This window comes from Mobula birostris, chromosome 9 (genome assembly GCF_030028105.1).
Source record: "Mobula birostris isolate sMobBir1 chromosome 9, sMobBir1.hap1, whole genome shotgun sequence".
Lineage (NCBI taxonomy): Eukaryota > Metazoa > Chordata > Chondrichthyes > Myliobatiformes > Myliobatidae > Mobula > Mobula birostris.
Window position 1 is genome coordinate 136,733,886 of NC_092378.1, and position 21,134 is coordinate 136,755,019.

At 39.8% G+C, this 21,134-nt stretch overlaps 1 protein-coding gene across 6 annotated transcripts in view; it reads right to left on the reverse strand.

Moving 5' to 3' along the window:
* Positions 1–21,134, reverse strand: part of clec16a (C-type lectin domain containing 16A) — a 225,896-nt gene that overhangs the window by 158,902 nt on the left and 45,860 nt on the right. For all 6 annotated transcript variants that reach the window (XM_072268940.1, XM_072268938.1, XM_072268939.1 and 3 more), the window contains 3 exons: positions 20,059–20,233; positions 15,340–15,393; positions 1,228–1,341 (listed from right to left, as the gene is read on the reverse strand). In XM_072268940.1, coding sequence (XP_072125041.1) covers positions 1,228–1,341; positions 15,340–15,393; positions 20,059–20,233 — 343 coding nt within the window. The remainder of the gene's footprint in view (positions 1–1,227; positions 1,342–15,339; positions 15,394–20,058; positions 20,234–21,134) is intronic.

Consider the following 21,134-nt stretch of genomic DNA (forward strand, 5'->3'; position numbering starts at 1 on the left):
TCAGGACACAAGAAATAAAGGGTTCTTTTAGAATTAAATTTAAATAAAGTGGATTTGTTGTTCAATTGTTTCTCCCAAATGACTTGTATTATGATAAGTAGGTATCTCTTGAGCCTACTTCTTGAGTATGAGAGTCAGAATAACCTCTTGAACATAATGATAAACCTGCTTTACTTTCTCATTTTTAATGCTTTTCTGACAGCAGCTAACTGAACTTGAAAAGATCTTCTTAAATAAATTCCTTCCCCTGTAAAAATTCATGCATGACCTCTAAAAATTAAAAATAATGAATAAGCCAAGGCAAATCAATTTAGACCTTTTAAACTTCATTTGTCTTATTTCTTATTACCACAAAGAGACACTGCAATTACATTTCTAACTATGCAGTCACTCCCAGTCCAAGGATCAACACAATCTGCTCCACAGAAATTAAAATAAGGAACATGCTGCATTTAGCAAAAATAATTACAACTTATGTGCAAATGACACAGCATAATATATACAGCATTAGTTTTCTTCACCTGCTGCAAATTAACAGGGCAAATATACTCCAAAACCTGCACATTGAAAAATTAGTGGCATCAATTGTCAAAAAATGAAGACCACAATCCATTTGTTGTCCTTTATTCAAGGACAAGCTCCCTCTTGCCCAAATAAACTGGGCATGATTTATGTAAAATCTTGTACTGCATTTTAGTCTTTTACTATCACAAGTTTATTTTTTATATTTATTCTACCAAAGCAAAACGCACATTTAAGAGTACTATTTCTGAAGAAAAGCTAAGTCAGAACAAAAGTGACAGAATTCATTTAGCAATTATAAAAATGAAAGATAAGCACTTAGCACAAAAAAGTCCTGCATTTTTATTGGATTAAACAATAGCTTTCTGCTATTCTGGTTTTATTTGGAGAAATTTAAGTACTGCAATTAATGCCATAGCTTTAGCCTTGATATTTTTTTAAACTTACTTCAAGTATTATTCAAAATAATTGTGCCAACAATTTATTTTACATATAATGCTTATAAAAAGTGTTTCATAAATCCAACTAAAAATCATTTAAATATAAAGGTCATCCATTGAAAATCAGGAATAAGATCCATCAATATATATGGTCAGAGTCTGGAAAAGTTTAGACATTATAATGAACAAAGCATCTTTGTTCAAGATAAATCCGTAACAGGAACTAAATGTTTGTTTCAACTAAACAGTAAGGAGACAGACTTACTGAGTGCTTCAATGAATCTTGCTCTGAATGAAGGCTGAACATTGAAAGGTCCCCATTCAAGATAACATCAGCCAAAGAATTCACCAATGGCCTGTAGTGTATAATTAAAAACACCTGAAAGACAAATAGTTAATATTAACAAATAGTTAATATTAACAAATAGTTAATATTACTTAACACAGGTTAAAGTGTTCTGTTGAAAAGCTTCAAATGAATATTAATAATAATACTTCAGAAACAGTCATGAAGACTGGAGATACAGAACAGGTAAATCTTTATGGTTATTAACGCCACACCAAGCAGCGTTCTCGGTGTTCTTCTTTGAGAAGCCCATGTCCTTGAAATAACTAGATTATGTTCTCAACATCTTTTAAAATCCTACCTAATATGTTAATGGCTTGTTAATTTTCATATTTAAGATGATATAAAAAAACATTTAAATCTGGATTGACAAAGTAAGGTTGTATACCACATTCACATCACAATAACAGTCAAACCAACCACTCTTCAAAGTAAATTTATTATCGAAGTACACATATGTCACCACATACAACCCAGAGATTCATTTTCTTGAGGGCATTCACAGTAAATACAAACAAATACAATAGAATCAATGAAAAACCGCACACAAGATGGGCAGAAAACCAATATGCAAAAGACAACAGACTGCAAATACAAGAAGAAACAAAAAGCAATAAACATTGAGAAAATTAGATAAAGAGTCCTTGAAAGTGAGTCCATAGGCTGCAGGAATAGTTCAGAGCTGGGGTGAGTAAAGCTACATAGAACATAGAATAGTACAGCACAGTACAGGCCCTTCGGCCCACAATGTCGTGTCGACCCTCAAACCCTGCCTCCCATATAAGCCCCCACCTTAAATTCCTCCGTATACCTGTCTAGTAATCTCTTAAACTTCACTAGTGTATCTGCCTCCACCACTGACTCAGGCAGTGCATTCCACACAACAACCACTCTCTGAGTAAAAAACTTTCCCTAATATCTCCCTTGAACTTCCCACCCCTTACCTTAAAGTCATGTCCTCTTGTAATGAGCAGTGGTGCCCTGGGGAAGAGGTACTGGCTATCCACTTTATCTATTCTTCTTAATATCTTGTACACCTCTATCATGTCTCCTCTCATCCTCCTCCTCTCCAAAGAGTAAAGCCCTAGCTCCCTTAATCTCTGATCATAATCCGTACTCTCTAAACCAGGCAGAATCCTGGTAAATTTCCTCTGTACCCTTTACAATACTTCCACATCCCTCCTATAGTGAGGCAACCAGAACTGGACACAGTACTCCAAGTGTGGCCTAACCAGAGTTTTATGGAGCTGCATCATTACATCGCGACTCTTAAACTTTATCCCTCGACTTATGAAAGCTAACACCCCATAAGCTTTCTTAACTACCCTATCTACCTGTGAGGCAACTTTCAGGGATCTGTGGACATGTATCCCCAGATCCCTCTGCTCCTCCACACTACCAAGTATCCTGCTATTTATTTTGTACTCTGCCTTGGAGTTTGTCCTTCCAAAGTGTACCACTTCTCCGGTTTGAACTCCCTCTGCCACTTCCCAGCCCACTTCCGCATCCTATCACTGTCTCTCTGCAATCTTTGACAATCCTCTACACTATCTAGAACACCACCAACATTTATGTCATCTGCAAACTTGCCAACCCACCCTTCTAACCCCACATCCAGGTCGTTAATAAAAATCACAAAAAGTAGAGGTCCCAGAACCAATCCTTATGAGACACCACTAGTCACAACCCTCCAATCTGAATGTACTCCCTCCACCACTACCCTCTCCTTTCTGCAGGCAAGCCAATTCTGAATCCACCTGGCCAAACTTCCCTGGATCCTATACCTTCTGACTTTCTGAATAAGCTTACCGTGTGGAACCTTGTCAAATGCCTTACTAAAATCCATGTAGATCACATCCACTGCACTACCCTCATCTATATGCCTGGTCACCTCCTCAAAGAACTCTATCAGGCTTGTTAGACACGATCTGCCCTTCACAAAGCCATGCTGACTGTCCCTGATCAGACCATGATTCTCTAAATGCCCACAGATCCCATCTCTTAAGAATCTTTTTCAACAGCTTTCCCACCACAGACGTAAGACTCACTGGTCTATAATTACCCGGACTATCCCTGGTACCTTTTTTGAACCAGGGGACAACATTCGCCTCCCTCCAATCCTCCGGTACCATTCCCGTGGACAACAAGGACATAAAGATCCTAGCCAGAGGCTCAGCAATCTCTTCCCTCGCCTCGTGGAGCAGCCTGGGGAATATTCCGTCAGGCCCCGGGGACTTATCCGTCCTAATGTATTTTAACAACTCCAACACCTCCTCTGCCTTAATATCAACATGCTCCAGAACATCAACCTCACTCATATTGTCCTCACCATCAAGTTCCCTCTCATTGGTGAATACTGAAGAGAAGTATTCATTGAGGACATTGCTCACTTCCACAACCTCCAGGCACATCTTCCCACCTTCATCTCTAATTGGTCCTACCTTCACTCCTGTCATCCTTTTGTTCTTCACATAATTGAAGAATGCCTTGGGGTTTTCCTTTGCTCTACTCGCCAAAGCCTTCTCATGCCCCCTTCTTGCTCTTCTCAGCCCCTTCTTAAGCTCCTTTCTTGCTATCCTATATTCCTCAATAGACTCATCTGATCCTTGCTTCCTAAACCTCATGTATGCTGCCTTCTTCCACCTGACTAGATTTTCCAGCTCACTTGTCACCCATGGTTCCTTCACCCTACCATTCTTTATCTTCCTCACTGGGACAAATTTATCCCTAACATCCTGCAAGAGATCCCTAAGTATCGACCACATGTCTATAGTACATTTCCCTGCAAAACAGCAAGTTGAGTGAGTTATCCTCTGATTCAAAAGTCTGATGATTGAGGGGTAATAACTGTTCCTGAACCAGGTGGTGTGGGTCCTGAGGCTCCTGTATCTCCTTCCTGATGCGATGGCAGTAGTGAGAAGAGAGCATGCCCAGTATTGTGAGGATCCTTGGATGCTGGTTTCCTGTGATAGTTCTCTTTATAGATGTGCTCAATGGTGGGGAGGGCTTTATCCGTGATAGACTAGGCCATATCCACTACTTTTGGTCAGCTTTTTCATTCAAGGGCATTGGTGTTTCCATACCAGGCTGTGATGCAACCAGTCATTATACTCTCCACTGTGCATGGATAGAAGTTTGTCAAAGTTTTGCCAAATCTTTGCAAACTTACAAAAAAGTAGAAGAAATGTCATGCTTTCTTTGTTAAAGCACTTAGGTGCTGGGCCCAGGACAGATTCTCTGAAATGGTAACGTCAACAAATTTAAAGTTGCTGACTCTCTTCACCTCTGATCCTCTATGCTTGATTTTCAACTGCATTTCTATCCTGCCATCAACATATTCAACATCCTTGCAGTTGCCACAGACCAGAAACTCAAATGGATTACTCATAAAAGCAGGTCAGAGGTTTGTTATGCTGTGGCTGGTAACTCAGCTTACCACCTGCCAAAGCCTTTCCCTATTATCTATTATTTTTTATGGGCATCCATTAGTCTTGTGAGACCATGGATTTGCGCCTTGAAAGGTTTCCAGGGTGCAGGCCTGGGCAAGGTTGTACGGAAGACTGGCAGTTGCCCATGCTGCAAGTCTCCCCTCTCCACGCTACCGATGTTGTCCAAGGGCAGGGCATTAGGACCCATATAGTTTGGCACCGGTGTCGTCACAGAGCAATGTGTAGTTAAGTGCCTTGCTCAAGGACATAACACGCTACCTCAGCTGAGGCTCGAACTAGCGACCTTCAGATCATTAGACCAACGCCTTAACCATCTGGCCACGCACCAACACCCTATCATCTATAAAATATAATTTCAGGGCATGATTCTTCAACTTGCCGGGATGAGTCCAACAGCAATCAAGAAATTTGACACCATTCACATCACAGGAAACTGTTTGAACTAGCACTCTACTGACCAGACTAAACATCCATTCCCTTCATCAGCTGTAGGGAGTACCATCAACAAAATACACTGCTGTTACTTTCTTAAATTATTAGCACCTCACAAACTCACAATCTATTACTAGAAGGACAAGAACAGCAAGTGCATGGAAACATCACTGCTACGGGTTCCTAAGACTTGGAAAAAGAACATTGTTTCTTCAGTGTTATTGAATCTTAACTCAGGAACTCCCTACCCAGCACTATTCTGTCAGCATTTCTACCACAACTGCAGATCACACAAAAAGGTGGATATTCAGCACCTTCTCAAGAGCAATCTCAGACAGATTATAAATCTTGTCTTGCTGATGACATCCACCGGCCAAAAAGATATTTTATAAAGTGTTTTCAAGTTCTTAAGCATACACTGTATATGTGGTCACTTAACAAAACAAACAAAATAGATTCTATTGCAAAGACTTTCAATGAACCAGGGTTATGGGCTAGTTTACATTCAACAATATAAACACACACACATATATTGATTTATTGATTTACTTACTTAATTTTTTCTTTTCTATATTATCATATATTGCATTGAACTGCTGCTGCCAAGTTAACAAATTTCACAACACATGCCAGTGATAATAAACCAGATTCTGATTTAATTGGACAAAGCTACAGCTGGTATTAATTTACACTAATACTTCATTAATCCCATTTTTAATTTTATTCTCCTTAATTCCCTCCAGATGGAACCACTTATCTTCACATTAAGGACAACACTCACTAACAAGACTGTCTTTGGGATGTGGAGGACACCAGAGCACCCAGAAGAAACCCTAGCAGTCACAGAAGGATCAAGTAAACCACTTTTACAGCAGCTTAGGTCAAGATTGAACCTGGATCTCTGATGATCTACCACCTGCACCACGGCTGCACAAAATGGCAAGAGTTGCTGAGTGTCAGAATAAAAATTCAATAGACACCCCCTGAAACACTCAACCACATCAGAATTTCACTGGATGCACAGTGACTTAGGTTACCTGTTTGAAATGGACATGGGACTCATTAAACGTAACACAAAGGTCCTACATTGTTTGCAGCCAAATGTAAAGTTCAGGTACAGTAACGTTGCACACGTCTGCCTCGTACAGAAGGCAATGAGTGGCCTAACTACTGCTGTTTATAAGACATCCAGTCAAAAAGAAAAATACTCAGCAACATACCAGTGGATTTTTGAGGCCAATCTGTTTCACCTGGGACAATGAATATACATAGCTTTTTTCAGTTAACCAGGAAGTACAACCCTCACAATCATGAATTCTTCAAAAATGAACATGGCCTCACTAAAATTTTCAATCTTAAATTAACCTGCAGAATAGACCACATGCTAAAGCATCTTCAAATGAACTAAAATTGTTCTTTTAACAAATAAAAACCCTCATAGCATACATCCTTCAACAAACCAATTGTCCAAAGTTTAAATATTGTTCTCACGTGTGTGAGAACTGTCAAGAACCTTAGATTCCCAAAAGCCAAAATGTTCCCTCTCATATACCAATCATGCAGCTTTTTTTCTCTCTCTTTTACAGATACCATTGAGGTTAGTGTTCTGAATTTCCTACTCTTGTTCATTTCATCCTACATAAACTGCCTACCATCTAACACCTCAGTGTTACAATGAATAGTCACTTCAAAGTCTCCTCTGCCAACTCATTCTTTCTCATGAACATAAAATTCATACAATATATCATCTTTACCCTTTTTTCATTCTGCAATTTCCTCTATTTTTAAAACGCAAGGGCATCATTAGGAAACCACTGCTGTACTCAACACGTGTAGTCTGACTTTCTGATGCCTATGTGGAAACTTGCCTACTACTAAAGGGAAATGTGAACATTCAGCTGTGCTAAGCTGGGGCTTTGGAACTTTTAAATGCCACTGGATGTAAAAGGGGCACGCTTTAATAGATTGCAGCTCTCAAACATTTAATGAATTGCTGTAAAGTTATGCTCACTGCATATCAAAATTACAAATATAACACAGATAAAATTCCCAAACAGCAAAGAATTCAAAGTTTAATGTAATTTTAAGCTCTGATGGCACTCTGAACTCAACTGAAGATAATATGAGCTTTATTTTTCCTTTACCTGTACTTCGAAACAACAGTGAAATGTGTCGTTTTGCATCAACGACCAGCAGAGTCTGGGGATTGCGCTGGGGCAGCCTAAAAAGTGTTGCCACACTGCTGGCACCAATATATCAGGCCCACAACTCATTCACTCTATTGGGCAACTTCAGAATGTGGGAGGAAAACGGAGCACTCGGAGGAAACCACGTGGTCACAGGGAGAACGTACAAACTCCTTACAGACAACAGCAGGAATTGAAGTCCAATCGGGGACTCTTGCTGCTCTAAAAAAGCGATTGTGCTAACCACTACACTACAGTGCAATCCTGTACACAAGACTTTCACCTTGCTCCATGAATGAAACCAGGTTTCCCAAAAGAATAAAATTTCAGAATGCAACTAAGGCTACGGCAATATCAATACTATTACTGGCAGTAAATTCATTGAAGGGCAAACAACTGAAATTTAATATCAGATGATTACAAAACAAACTCACTGAAATAGACTAGCAAACACCTTCTCTTTAAATGGTCATGATCTTTACTCAAAAAAGCAGTCAAACTCAATGTTGCTGCCTAACCTCCGTCACTTTAGTATAAAGTCCCCTTATTCCCAAAAAAATTACAATTTAGGAAGCTTCCTCATTTGTTTTGTGGGTTTATGCAAATCTTCTAAGTGCTGTTAATCTAAATAAAGCAGAAGCTGTATCAAATTCAATCTTGTCATATGCCAAAATGTTTAGGGGAAATCTTACTGCGTTAAGATGACATACTTGAACGTCAGCTAGGATGAGGAATCACAGCCAATAAAATTAATATGAAAATGGAAGTCTGAAATATTTATTTCAGTACATTTATTATCAAAGAATGCATAAATTATACAATCTTGAGATTTGTTTGCTTACAGGTAGTCACAAAGCAAGAAACCCAAAAGAACTTAATTAAAGAAAAAAAACAAGATAAAAATAAATGACCAACACTCGATGCCAAAGAGAAAGAAAAAGAGACACAAAACAAACAAACAACATTCCAAACATTCCAAAGTGAGCCCTCAGATCCAAAACCTGGAGCAGCCCAGAGTAGGCCCAAAGCCTCGCTTATCAGTTCGTATTAGCGGGCACGGAGCACAGCAGCCGAGGCAGTTTTCATAGCCCCTGTGTAATGGAGAGAGGACTGGCCATCTCAGAGATCGAACAAAATCAGCTCTCGCCCTGGATCCCGACACCCTATCTTTGCAGTCTATCTGGACCGGCGATTAAATTGACAAAACAACAGAACAGTGAATGGCTCTGGTGCCCTGGAAAGAGGAGAACATCACAGCATGTGAGCAAAACCGGCTCTCACTGGGCCGGCATTTAAATAATGTCTAAACAATGGATCGTACCTCACACTAGGACCCAGATGCAGCAAAAGGCTCTGGGCCTAGACCATGCCGCCTAGCCACTCCCTCCAAGCCCAGATTTTGCCACCCAGCCTGAGGCCGCTCTCAAGCTCCTCAAAACAGCTTGGCGCCCAAAGTGATCCAACCTTACACCCAGCCAAGTCATATGGGCATCAAGTGGTCAGGTCTCGTCTGAGTGCTGCTGGTACCATGTAACCCAGTAATACCTGTCCCATGGTCCGGTGGTCGGCGACTAAACCGGCTCCCCCACCAGGCTTGACTGGTGACAAGGGTGGCTAGACACCCTGCAGGATGAAAAACAAGACCTGTCAAAGGGCAGATGAACCCTCTATAGGGTCATCTATCATCTAGCAAACACATGCTGTGAAGCGTGGAAAGGGGATCCCTTGCATCGAAGCTTGGTCTGGCCATTCACTGCAACAGAACTTCCCCCAGCCGTCTTGGACCCCACCATGCTGCTGAATCCAGGAGGGGATGTTGAGAGGATGGGTCTGGACTTGTGCAACCCCGTACCCACCTAAAATCCACTCACGCACACGCAGTTCCTTTCTGAGCAGTGGGGTACCAGCCCACTAACTGACTGAAAGGAACCATCATCATCCTATGGGATGGATGGGGGGGGGGAGGGGGGGGGAGGGGGAGGAGAGTGGGGGAGCGAGACATCAAATCTCTTCTGACCAGGCCCCAACCTCCTCCTGGTGCCCAGAGCAATCCAACTTAGCTCCCAGGCCAGTTGTACAGGCACTGGAACTCCCATCTGCAACACACCATCTTGGCTCATCCCCCAATCTCACTCCCTCACTGTTTGCGGCAATAATTTGACACAATTTACCTCAGAGAGGTTATTTTTAGTGATGGATTTCTTAACTACCACTGAGCTGTTGCATGTGTTCAGCAGCGCCATCTTAACCAGAAGATCAGAAGATATGCAGGAGTAAACCACTAAGCCTCATGAAGTTTTCTTCTGTTTAATAAGGTCATGACAGACCTGCTTGTAGCACCACAATCCCTTAACCCAATGACCTCCTTCCCCATTGCTTATCCAAAGTTAATTGACATTCAACATAAAATATTTAAAAATTCTGCTTCCACACCTTCCGAAGAAGAAAGTTGCAATAACTCACAATCCTCAAAAAGAGGGAAAAGAAAATATATCCATCATCTTTGTCTTAAATGAGTGGTTCCTTATTTTGGATTCTCCCACAAAGGAAATCGTACCTCTATAATCCTAACTATGAAAACACTTTAGGATCTTGCATGTTTCACTCAATTCCTCCAAAACTGCAGCAGGTAAAAATCCAGCCTGTCCAACACTTTCTCCCAAGAAAAACTACTCATTCCATGTAACAGTCTAGTACAGTCCTTGCTTGGACTGCTTCCTACATATGAACAACCTTCCTTAGAAAAAGTCTGTCCACAGAGCTCTATGTACTCTCAGCAATGCTCCATGATGCATATCCTGCCTATTTCTGCCTTCCTCATTCAAAAAAAAGATGACATTCTATTCGCTGTCCTAATTGCTCATTATTGCTGCATTCTAGCTATTCATGAATTGTGCATTAATGTACACAGGTCCTTCTTTTCCATAAGCTCTGCAATTGCTCACTGCATACAGGTGTCCCCCGCTTTTCGAACATTCGCTTTATGAAACCTCGCTGTTATGAAAGACCTACATTAGTTACCTGTTTTCACTAACAGAAGGTGTTTTCACTGTTATGAAAAAAGCAGCGTGCGATAAAAGGCAGCGCACGCCCCGAGCAGCCAAGCTCCTCTCATGGAACTGCATTCTAGCCGGCATTGCTTAAACACGTGCCTGTGAGCAGCCGTTGGCAAGATGAGTTCTAAGGTATCAGAAAAGCTTAAAAGAGCTCGTAAGGGTGTTACACTTAGCGTAAAACTAGACACAATTAAGCATTTCGATCATGGTGAACGAAGTAAGGACAAAGTGAATTTGGCTTGTGAGAGTTGACGAAGATGATGTTGAAGAGGTTTTGGCATCCCGTGACCAAGAACTGATAGATGGAGAGTTGATGCAATTGGAAGAGGAAAGGATAACAATCGAAACCGAACCCAGTAGCGAATGGACCAAAAGTGAAGTCGTCCAGGAACTGAACGTGAAGCAAATGCGTGAGATTTTCGCTGCAATTGACAACAATGTTTGCAGAAAAGTACGACTTTAATTTTGAAAGGGTACGTAGGTTTAGGGTATATTTGCAAGATGGTTTGAATGCTTACAAAAAGATGTATGGTAGAAAAATCTGCGAGGCTAAGCAGTCAAGCATACTGTCGTTTTTCAAGCCTTCCACATCAGCCACAGCAGACAACGAACCTCGACCTTCGACACTGAGGCAGGCAGACATAGACAAAGATGACCTGCCTGCCCTGATGGAAACAAGACGATGATGAGATGATGACACTCCAGTGTCCCACCACCCCAACCCCCGGGCCGCAGACAGATACATTGCCACAGAGAATGCAGCGGTAGCCAGGACGAACCCAACACATCTTTAAGAAAAAAACCAAAATAAACAAGCTAATTAATTAGGTGCCACCCAGCACGTAATTGTCGGCCCAGATCAGAGGCGATTGCCGATTGCGTCGCCTCTGATCTGGGCCGACATTTAGTGCCGGGCGGCACCTAATTAATTAGTTTGTTTATTTCGGCCTTTTTCTTAAAGATGTGCTGGGTGCATCCTGGCTACCACTGTACCCCTGCATGCTTCGCAGATCGGTATCGGTCGGTGGCCTGGAGGGTGGGGGTCACTGCACCACCCCAGCGTCCGATGACTCAGCCTAACACACCATCATCAGTGTGCTCGGCGCTGTCTTCCCAATTCCGGTAAGTGATACTACACTGTACATACATTATTTCTACTTTATATAGGCTGTGTATTTTTATGCGTTATTTGGTATGATTTGGCAGCTTCATAGCTTAAAGGTTACTGGAGAGCATGTTTCTGCCAAGAGCGCTTGCGTGAGATTTTCGCCACGGAGAACAGTGCGGCGATGATTGTAGAGAAGTATCTCTACTTTATATAGGCTGTGTATTTATCATATCATTCCTGCCTTTACTATATGTTACTGTTATTTTAGGTTTTATGTGTTATTTGGCATGATTTGGTCGGTTATTTTTGGGTCTGCGAACTCTCACAAATTTTTCCTATATAAGTAAATGGTAATTGCTTCTTCGCTTTACGACATTCCGGCTTACCAACCGTTTCATAGGAACGCTCTACCTTCGGATGGCAGGGGAAACCTGTATTTCTTTCCTGTTTTTCCTGCCAAAATGGACAATTTCTTATCTTCCCACATTGTATTCCATTTGCAAGATCTCTGTGCATTCATTTAAACTATCTATATCCCTTGATAGTCTCCTTAGGACTTTTTCAAAACTTAATTTCCTACCCAGCTTTGTGTCATCAGATTTACCAACCAGTTCATTCAGTCATTTGTATAAATTGCAAAGTGAGACCTCACCACCAATCCCTAGGGCACGCCACTCATTTTGTAGTGCTAACTAGAAAAAGACCAACTTACGCACGTTCTTGATTTCCTGTCAGCTAGCCAATATTCTACCCACACTCTTAGATCATGAGCTTTTCAGTGATAACTTCTCAGAATCAGAATCAGGTTTATTATCATCAGCATGTGTCATGAAATTTGTTCACTTTGTAGCGGCAGTTCAATGCAATACATAACAGAAAATAATAAGTAAATCAATTACAGTATACATATATTGAATAGATTAAAAATCGTGCAAAAACAGAAATAACATGGAAAAAGTGAGGTAGTATTCTGATGTGGCATTTTCTCAAATACCTTCTGTAGATCCAATGACAGTACAAATGACATTTCCCCTTTAGCTAAACCACATTACTTCTTCCAAGAATTGAATGATTGGGTCAAATAGGATTCCTCTCACAAATAATGACAAATTGATTTTTCTAAATGCCCTGCTTTAAGTTTATTTTAGCTTAATTCAAATTTTTACTAAAATTCTTACTTTAGTTTAAAGTATTTTTCCTGTATTAACTCTTAAGGTAACTGACCAAAGGTTTACTGCTATCATCTTCTCTTTTTGAAAAAAGGAATTACATTTATTTTCCAAGAAAATGGAATGTTCTCCAAATCTAGGGAATTTTGGAAAATTAAAACCAATGCATCGTAACTGCAACTATACTATAAGCCACCAAGAAGTGGAGGACAAGATACACAGGCAGATAAAGTGCAGAAACAGCAGGGTGTCATAGTGATGGGGCTTTAACTTCCCCCAACACTGAATAATATTTCCTTATTAGAAGAAGCTTAGATGAGGCATGATACCCTTTGTGCATCCAAACAGGATTTTTGAAGCAGTATGTGGAGGAGAGAACATACTGGACCTATAATGACAGAAACCAGCCTCAATTCCATGGACTCTCTGGACTTCTTGCTGCCTCAGTGAAGTTGCCACTATATATTCTAATACACAATTCATTCTTATCAAATAGGGAATTTTATGTCACTTTAAAAATAGTCTTTTGATTAGCTGAATTTCTGTCTTCTTAGTGGTAAATAACTTATGAACACTTTTCAGGTAGATCAGAATTTTTGTAAACAAGAGCCAGAAGATAATAAAAGGACAAAACTGAAGCGGCAGAGAGGGCCTCAAGATGGCTGTGGCTCAAAAGAGGGGCGCCATGGAGCCATAAGTAGCTAGCCATCTGGACACAAGCTGGGGTCTGATCAGCTGGGTCACCTGGAGGAGGGTGTATGATGTTGAAAGACCCAAAACACCCGATGATTCCAGGAACATCAATAGATGTACCTACACAGCAGAAGGCTCTGTCAGAGTACATGCAGCATTCAAAATAAAGCAAAGAGTTCTGAGTAGTATTAAATGAACTAAAGAGTATTACAAAGGTATGGCAGCATAGGTGAGATCTGGATACAGAATACTGTAGGGTATGCATAAGTTAGGAAGAACAGAGACTTGGGAAAATGTAGAGGAGTCTTTGTGCAATAGAATAATGTGCATATTCAGGAAACCAGGTCATAAATACAGATTGCTTGAAGATAAGAAACAATAAAAGCATGAAATTGCTTGTGAACGTGATGCACATAGATGGATGGAACACAAAATACCTAATGGAAACTTATCAGCCAGCTATGGTGGTAATCCCGGGAGGGTTTAAACCTATATATTATTGGAACCATCAGATGGGCAAAGGTTAAATCCGGGGTTGCTGGGTGGCGCGGCTCAAAGGGTTGGAAAGGCCTACCCAGCGCTGTACCTCATAAAATAAAATTAAAATTAAAAATTTCACTCAGGCCAGGATGCCCCCATGACCAGCCATTTTAATCCCATTTCCTATTCCCACACCAACTTTTCTGCCCAAGGCCTCTATCACTGCCAGGTCAAGTGAAATGCAAATTTAACAGCACTTCATATTCTGCCTAGACATTCTCCAACCTGAAGGCATTAACAATGAAAAATGGGACATTTCCCCCTCTGTCCCATCCCATTTCCCCCACTTCCTGATTCACCTGTCACTCATCGCCCTTTCTCTCCCCTGCCCCAGCCTCTCCATCTGCGCAGCATCCACACTCTCCTCCCACTGGTTTCCCTGCCCAGCTATTCCATGTTCCACCTTCCTCTCCAACCAGATTTCATTATCTTCAGCCAATACAGTTTGGCACTGATTTTAACTTTAACTTTAATTATGACAATCAAATTCAAAGGAGGGCATATGTCTGCACAGTCTTCTCAATGTCTGCTCAACAGTTGTAGATACAATATTTGGTTTGAATAGGGGAGTACAGCAAGTTAAGCTAACATCTCAAACAATTGATGTACATCGAACAAATTTTTTTCCATTATCTATCAAATTCATTTTGTTAGGTTTTAAGCTAATAGGCTACTACTAAAGTTTCTTTTCAATTTTCATTTGATTACTTGTTAAGCAACAGGTTAGTTTTTTTATTAATAGCATCACTATCTATCCTTGTTCATTCTAACACAGCAGTTATCAACTTTGTTTTTAAATTAATTTGCCACTAAAATTGATAACCTGTCTTTTAGAACAAAATCGTTCTGCTTGTCTGCCAGCAGAAGCAGCAGTGCTCATCCTCGTGCTTCTTGTACGTACTTCTGCACGTGTACGTACAAATACCTGTGAAATGTTCTCTCCATTCCAATACTGGAATGCAGAAAGGCTGCAATAGTGGCAATGATTCCCCAGTTATGTCAATGGAAGTCATTTGTTAATTTAGATTTATTAAAAAAAAACTTGAATTTTTAAGTACCTATAAATTATGTGCAGATTTATTTGTAAATTTCAACTTTTTTTTAAAAATGCCTCTGAAATATCCAATTCAGCCTAAACTTCACGAGGAGATTGCCCTAACATGTTTTGCTTTATGAACATGAGTAACTTAGACAACGTTCTGTAGTTTTTTTTTCAGATTCACTTCAGAGTCAACTTGTAAGTGATCCCCCAAGCCTTCTTCCAAGATCAGTCATAGAAAGAACTGCCTCCATCTTTCATTAATATATGCCAGCAGCATGTGCAATTGGCTCCCTGCTGACTACAAAACCTTCATTATAAACCAGATGCTGTTGCATGAAAAACAGTATCTTACATACCTGTGAAAGGAGATACAATGAGGCCTGACGGCTGATCTTTGGACGATCACCGCACTGTTAAAAAAAAACATTAAAAATTATCATCTTCAAATACGAACATTTTGTTTTGTTTCTTTTTGATACTAAAATATAATGTTTATATTTTTTCTAATTTTATTAGATATTTAATTGATCTTCAATTCAAATATAAAACTTTCTATCTGTTGCTATGTTAAAGAATCCACCATTTCAGTGGAATCACATGGTACCAATGAATATTTTACTTCTGTTGCAGCAATAATATAATATTTCAATGGGAGACATTACTTAGCTTGTAATCAAAATCCTATTTAGCTCCTAAAAACCTCTGGAAACAAACTTTATCAAATATTGTGTCAATCTCTATTTTCTAAAAAAAACCATTCATGTTTAGCGTGTGTGTAACTGAAGGATGTCAATATCATGCAATGAAAGACATCAAAAATTGGTATAAAACAGTTAATGCTAAAACTTACCTTTGTCTCCCTTTACAGCATGTATCATTATTACATGTGATCACACTTGGTGAAACATTTGAGAAAGAGGTGGGTGATACAAGTTATCTGGATAGATTGGAGATACAGGTCAACCTTCACTAATCCGACTACCTGTAATCCGGTTCCTTCGATAATCTGGCATTGATTATGCTTAATGTGATCCTCCTGTAATTTGGCATTTTCACTAATCCGGCACTCCTCAGGTCCCAATGGTGCCGGATTAGTGAAGGTCAACCTGTACCAGGATTGTTCTCTGTGGAAAAGCGAACATTATGGGGGAATCTGATGAAGGCATTTAAAACCAAGAAGGCCTCAGAAAGAGACAGACAGAGAGACAGAGACACAGACATAGAGAGACTTTGTAGCTTCTGAAGTTATTCATAATGACATTCTAAAACCTGATGATAATCTGCAATGCAAATTAAGTGATGTGACATGGTTTAAGATTTAGGATGAAAAAATTGAGCTAAGTAATTTGTCCTTCATTCCGATAGCATAAAAATATCAACTGTCCTACTTACTATGTAGTTATAAATGTATGTTCAGGTATTGTCCATGCTATAAGAATTATTCCATAACTGGTACCCCAGTTCTCCAGATTAAACACCTTAATTTCCAAAAACAAATGATTTTATTTTCATTTTCTAATATTCTCCCAGTTTTAGTTCTCTCACCCTTTACAATTTTCCCTGTCATTCCAGTGAGTCAATCTCTATTCTTTTTCTTTGTTGGATTAACCTCCGGTTTCTGATTGCTAACCCCTAATCTGAGTTCTCATCATTCTCAATCTCTAATTTATAACCCAAGATTCTTATAAATTGCCTAAATGGAATATTACAATACAACTGGTGTCAAAGTATGGTGATTGCTTTTTGCAAGCAAAAATATGGTCAAAGTAGCCATTATTTCAAAATGTTTATTATAACAATACTTGTGGCATAACACCCAAGTAATAATATAAAAGCTTAAAAATTTGCAGACACACACTTGACGATTTTTTTCCCCACCACAAATGCCAAAATTCCCATTTATAATGGTCATTGCTAATGCTATGCCATAATAGTTCCAACTCTGAAGATGCTGCAGTATTATAGCTCAACACATCCACATTACTTCACTGGCCTGGTTTTGTGCTCATGTTGCAGGAGTGGGCATTGAACCCGTAACTTTCTAACTCAGAGGCAAGAGCACCATCATTGACCTGAAAAGTCATCAATCTTGTACATCAATTCTCTCCATAGATGCTGCCTGGCCTGCTGACTATTGTCAGCATTTCCAATGTCATTTAAAAAAAAACACATAAGAAGCTTGCATTATAAAATAAGACCAGGATATGATCTGTAAAGCAAAAAAAAAGTTACTAAAATATATCAAGGTATTCTGGTCCAATTATGCTCATTCCTCTAATCCTAATTTACATAACTACCGGGTTTTCACAGGAGACCAAGTGAATAATTTACTTCTGATGAAGTACTGTCGACATGAAACATTCAACCAAATTTTTTTTTAAATTCTCAAATACTGTTAGAAAACTTTAAAAAAATTGTTTATTTTCTCAAATCGTTTCCATCCTTGCTCAGATTAAATAATGAACAGTGACAAATAAGTGATAACATGTCCATAATCACAGTTCCAGACATCTCACCTCTCCCGGAAGTTCCAGGAGTCTCCTGCATACTAATAGTGGCTCCCTGATGCCCGCAAATTATATACAATATCACGGAAATCAATTTTTTGAGAGCGAGTGAGCGAGAGAAAGCAAGAGAGAGCGCGAGAGCAACCACGAGAGCGAGAGAGAAAGCAAGAGAGAGCGCGAGTGTGCATGAGCGGCCACGAGAGAGCGAGAGCGCGCCATGGCAGAGTGTTCCAAAAGAAGAAAATATAAAACCTACGTCACCCCAGACTAAACTAAAGTGTACCCCTGCCTAATAGCAGTCAAAATAATGACAGTGTTGCTTACTGCACTGTTTGCAACAGTGACTTTTCTATTGCCTATGGTGGGTTAAGACTGTAAAAGACATGTTGAGGTAAGATTAACAGGTGTCATTCATTCATTAGCATAGCTAACATTATTTAAACTAGCTGGCTAGCTGCTAAGGAGCTACTCTATTACAGACATCCCATCTCTCCCGTAAGTTCCAGGAGTCTCCCGCAAACTGATGGTGCTACCTCCCTGAAATGAGTTTTTGCAGGATGGGATGTCTGCAGTTCCTTTTAAATATACTTCTACAAATTTATTGTAGCCTGGAACTTATAAAACTGCCCAGTGTAATATTTCTATCAATTCTTAGAGAGGCCAGAAAGACAAAATTTAAAAACTTTTTTGATGGCATAATATCAGATCATAATAATTTGCTTCTCCTTTTCACAAACCAACTGTGCAACATTCTCAGTCACACATTGCTTAAATGTCCTGTACTTTAAGCAGCACCTCACCATCTTCGTGAGCAACAGACAGAAACTTGCTCAGATGGTTTCATTTGATCATAACATGTTCCATTTGAATACAAATGTAACCTACCGTGGATTCCAGTTAACTGGGCCATTGGTTAATTTGGACAGCTGCTTATTTGGGACAACTCTTAAAGAACAAAAACTGATCAAGAAAGATTCCTTATAGCTGGGGGTGGTAGTGGGGATAAGCTGCTACTATCTATTAAACGCTCCCTATGACATACATTTCAAGTAGCTTCTGACAACCAGATCCAGCTCCTGGTCTCCACATGTGCCTTAGCTACTAAGCCTGGCAGTACCATTTTTACTGACAGGCGAAGGGGCAAAAGCAGGTTGCTGGTGCCTTATAACCAGTCACCTCGGGCAGATGGGTCTCATCAGCCACGGTTGGCAGTGCAGGAAAACTCTGATTTCAAACCGCCACTGCCTTGTGGCTATACCCACTCATGGGAAGGGTTTCGGAAGTAAATCTTGAGGAAAAATCTGGAACTGTAGTCCCTAAGGCGGTCCTACATTCAGTTCAATGCTGACTGGCAACTCCTGCAATGCCGTCAGTGCCAAACTGTATTGGTCTCTGCCGTTCCTTTGGATTCAACAGCTGCATGGAGAGGGGGAGCGTGCTACATGGGCAACTGCTCGCTCTCCATATCGTACTGTCCTGACTTGCGTATCATGTAGACAACTGGGACACAGCATCCATCATCAACCCTAACCAGTGGAGGGTTTCAACTGAGAAAATACCTGGAATTTTCTTTGTTTATTTAGGACACTATACGAATTAACTGGGACAAGAGACTGTTCCAGAACAGTTTCCAACTATCATCAGTCACGCGCACTTGTGCGGTCATTAAATTCTATACTGTGCTTGGAGTGAACAATTTTTAAAATAGCATCAGTTCCATGTGTTTGTGTTCTAAAAACAGTGATTTTTGTCATTCATACATAGTTCACGAGGAATCGCAGTAAGACAATTCAGAACTATTTTGTTCACTGTAGTTTCAAGCATTGAGATTTGGAGATGTCAGAAACGACTGGAAGTGAAAATGAAATAATTTCACTACTTCAGAAAGTTATGAGAATGAGAAGGTAAAGACAATAATCTTAAATGGTACAATGAAAATGAAGATTCGGAGGATGCGATCGTAAAAAACATTATATAAAGGAAGTCCGTTATCTGTACGAGATGTCTGTACTGATTTTGTTCATTTACAGTCAAAAGAACATGGTAGCATACACTGTACGAATTCCTCTGTTGCTAACTATTAGAAACTAATACACAGCTTTACAGTACTTCAGTGGTATTGGTGGTGCTCTGATTTCCACAGAACTCTGGCTAATTGGGCCAGCCACTTAATTGTGCCAAAATGTGCTGGTCCTGATGTGCTCCAATTAACCGGAATTGACTGCAATTGCAATTTGGATCAGAAAATTCCCCTTTATTAAAAAGACTCATACAAGCCATTGAACCCCAAAGAATCACACAGCACACTACAGATCCCCCAAGCGATGAATATCTGTTGGCTGGAGATGCTTAATGGGGTTATTTTGTAAAAACACACCCCATTCCACTCCCTACCCACTAAATACATCTTTAGTATAATTTTCTTTACATGGCTTCACTGTGACATGAAATTAAGAAATGTGTAAAATACAAATAGTTTAAAATACATGTTTTCCTATTATCTGCCTCCTAGTAAACTTTGCTCTATTGCTGTAATCAACATTCTTTTCAATATAAACATAATCTTACCTGTTCTTGAGTCACCAAAGAGTAGACGTATAATGGCAGAAAAAGTCTGTTTAATAGATGGTCTGTTAGTACGTCATTCAGGAATTCACAGTTAATGATCAGGATATCATTCAGGTAATGCAGGTGGTCCAAATGTTCAGCTACCAGGTCACTCAGTTTCCCTCTATTCCGATGCCTATCACAACAAAAGTTAAAAATTACTATAATAAACATATACTTTATTACATGTGTAAACCACAAATTACAACATTGGTGGTGTTGTGGACAGTTTTGAGTTACAGGATGATATTGATTAGATGGTATGATAGGCAAAGCAATCCAATGTGGAATTTAATCCTGACGTGCAACATGATGTAATTTGGGAGGATTGATCATACATAAACAGTACAGCTATTGAGGGTCAGAGGGACCTTGTTGGACAAGCACAAGGTCTCCTGAAGGTGGGTACATAGATCAGTATGGTGGTAAAGAAGTTAAGACTTCATGGTATGAAAGACTAGGGATGTTACAGTATAGATCTGTAAAAGATTGCTTAGGGAGTATGGTTCCAGCTAATGTACTGTAGGAAGGGTGTGTCTGTACTGGACAACGTACAGAGAAGATTCACCTAGACATCTCGATGGAATACAATGAACATTAGAAGAGACTAGGAAGACTGAATTTGATTTCCTTGCAGAAGAGGAGGCTGAGAGGAGACAGGATTGAGGTACAGTATACATAATTATGAGTACAGGTAGGTTATACAGTCAAAATATGTTCCACGTAACAGAAGTGTCTAAAATTAAAGGTTTAGAGAAAAGGGCAGAATTAAAAGAAAACTGTGGATTTTGTCTTAAACAAATGAAATCTGGAACCCAAATGGGCGGTAGAGACAGAGAAACTTACAACATTCAAATTGCATTCAGACTAGCACTTGAAATGGAAAAGCATAGAAGACTACGGACTAAATGCTTGTAACCAAGATCAGTATAAATAGGTTGTTTTGTGCCATTTCACCATTTGCCCCTATTTGCGACATTTAGCTCTAACTGAAAGTAAAAACCACAACCTACTGAGTTTTAAAAGGTTTCCAGTGA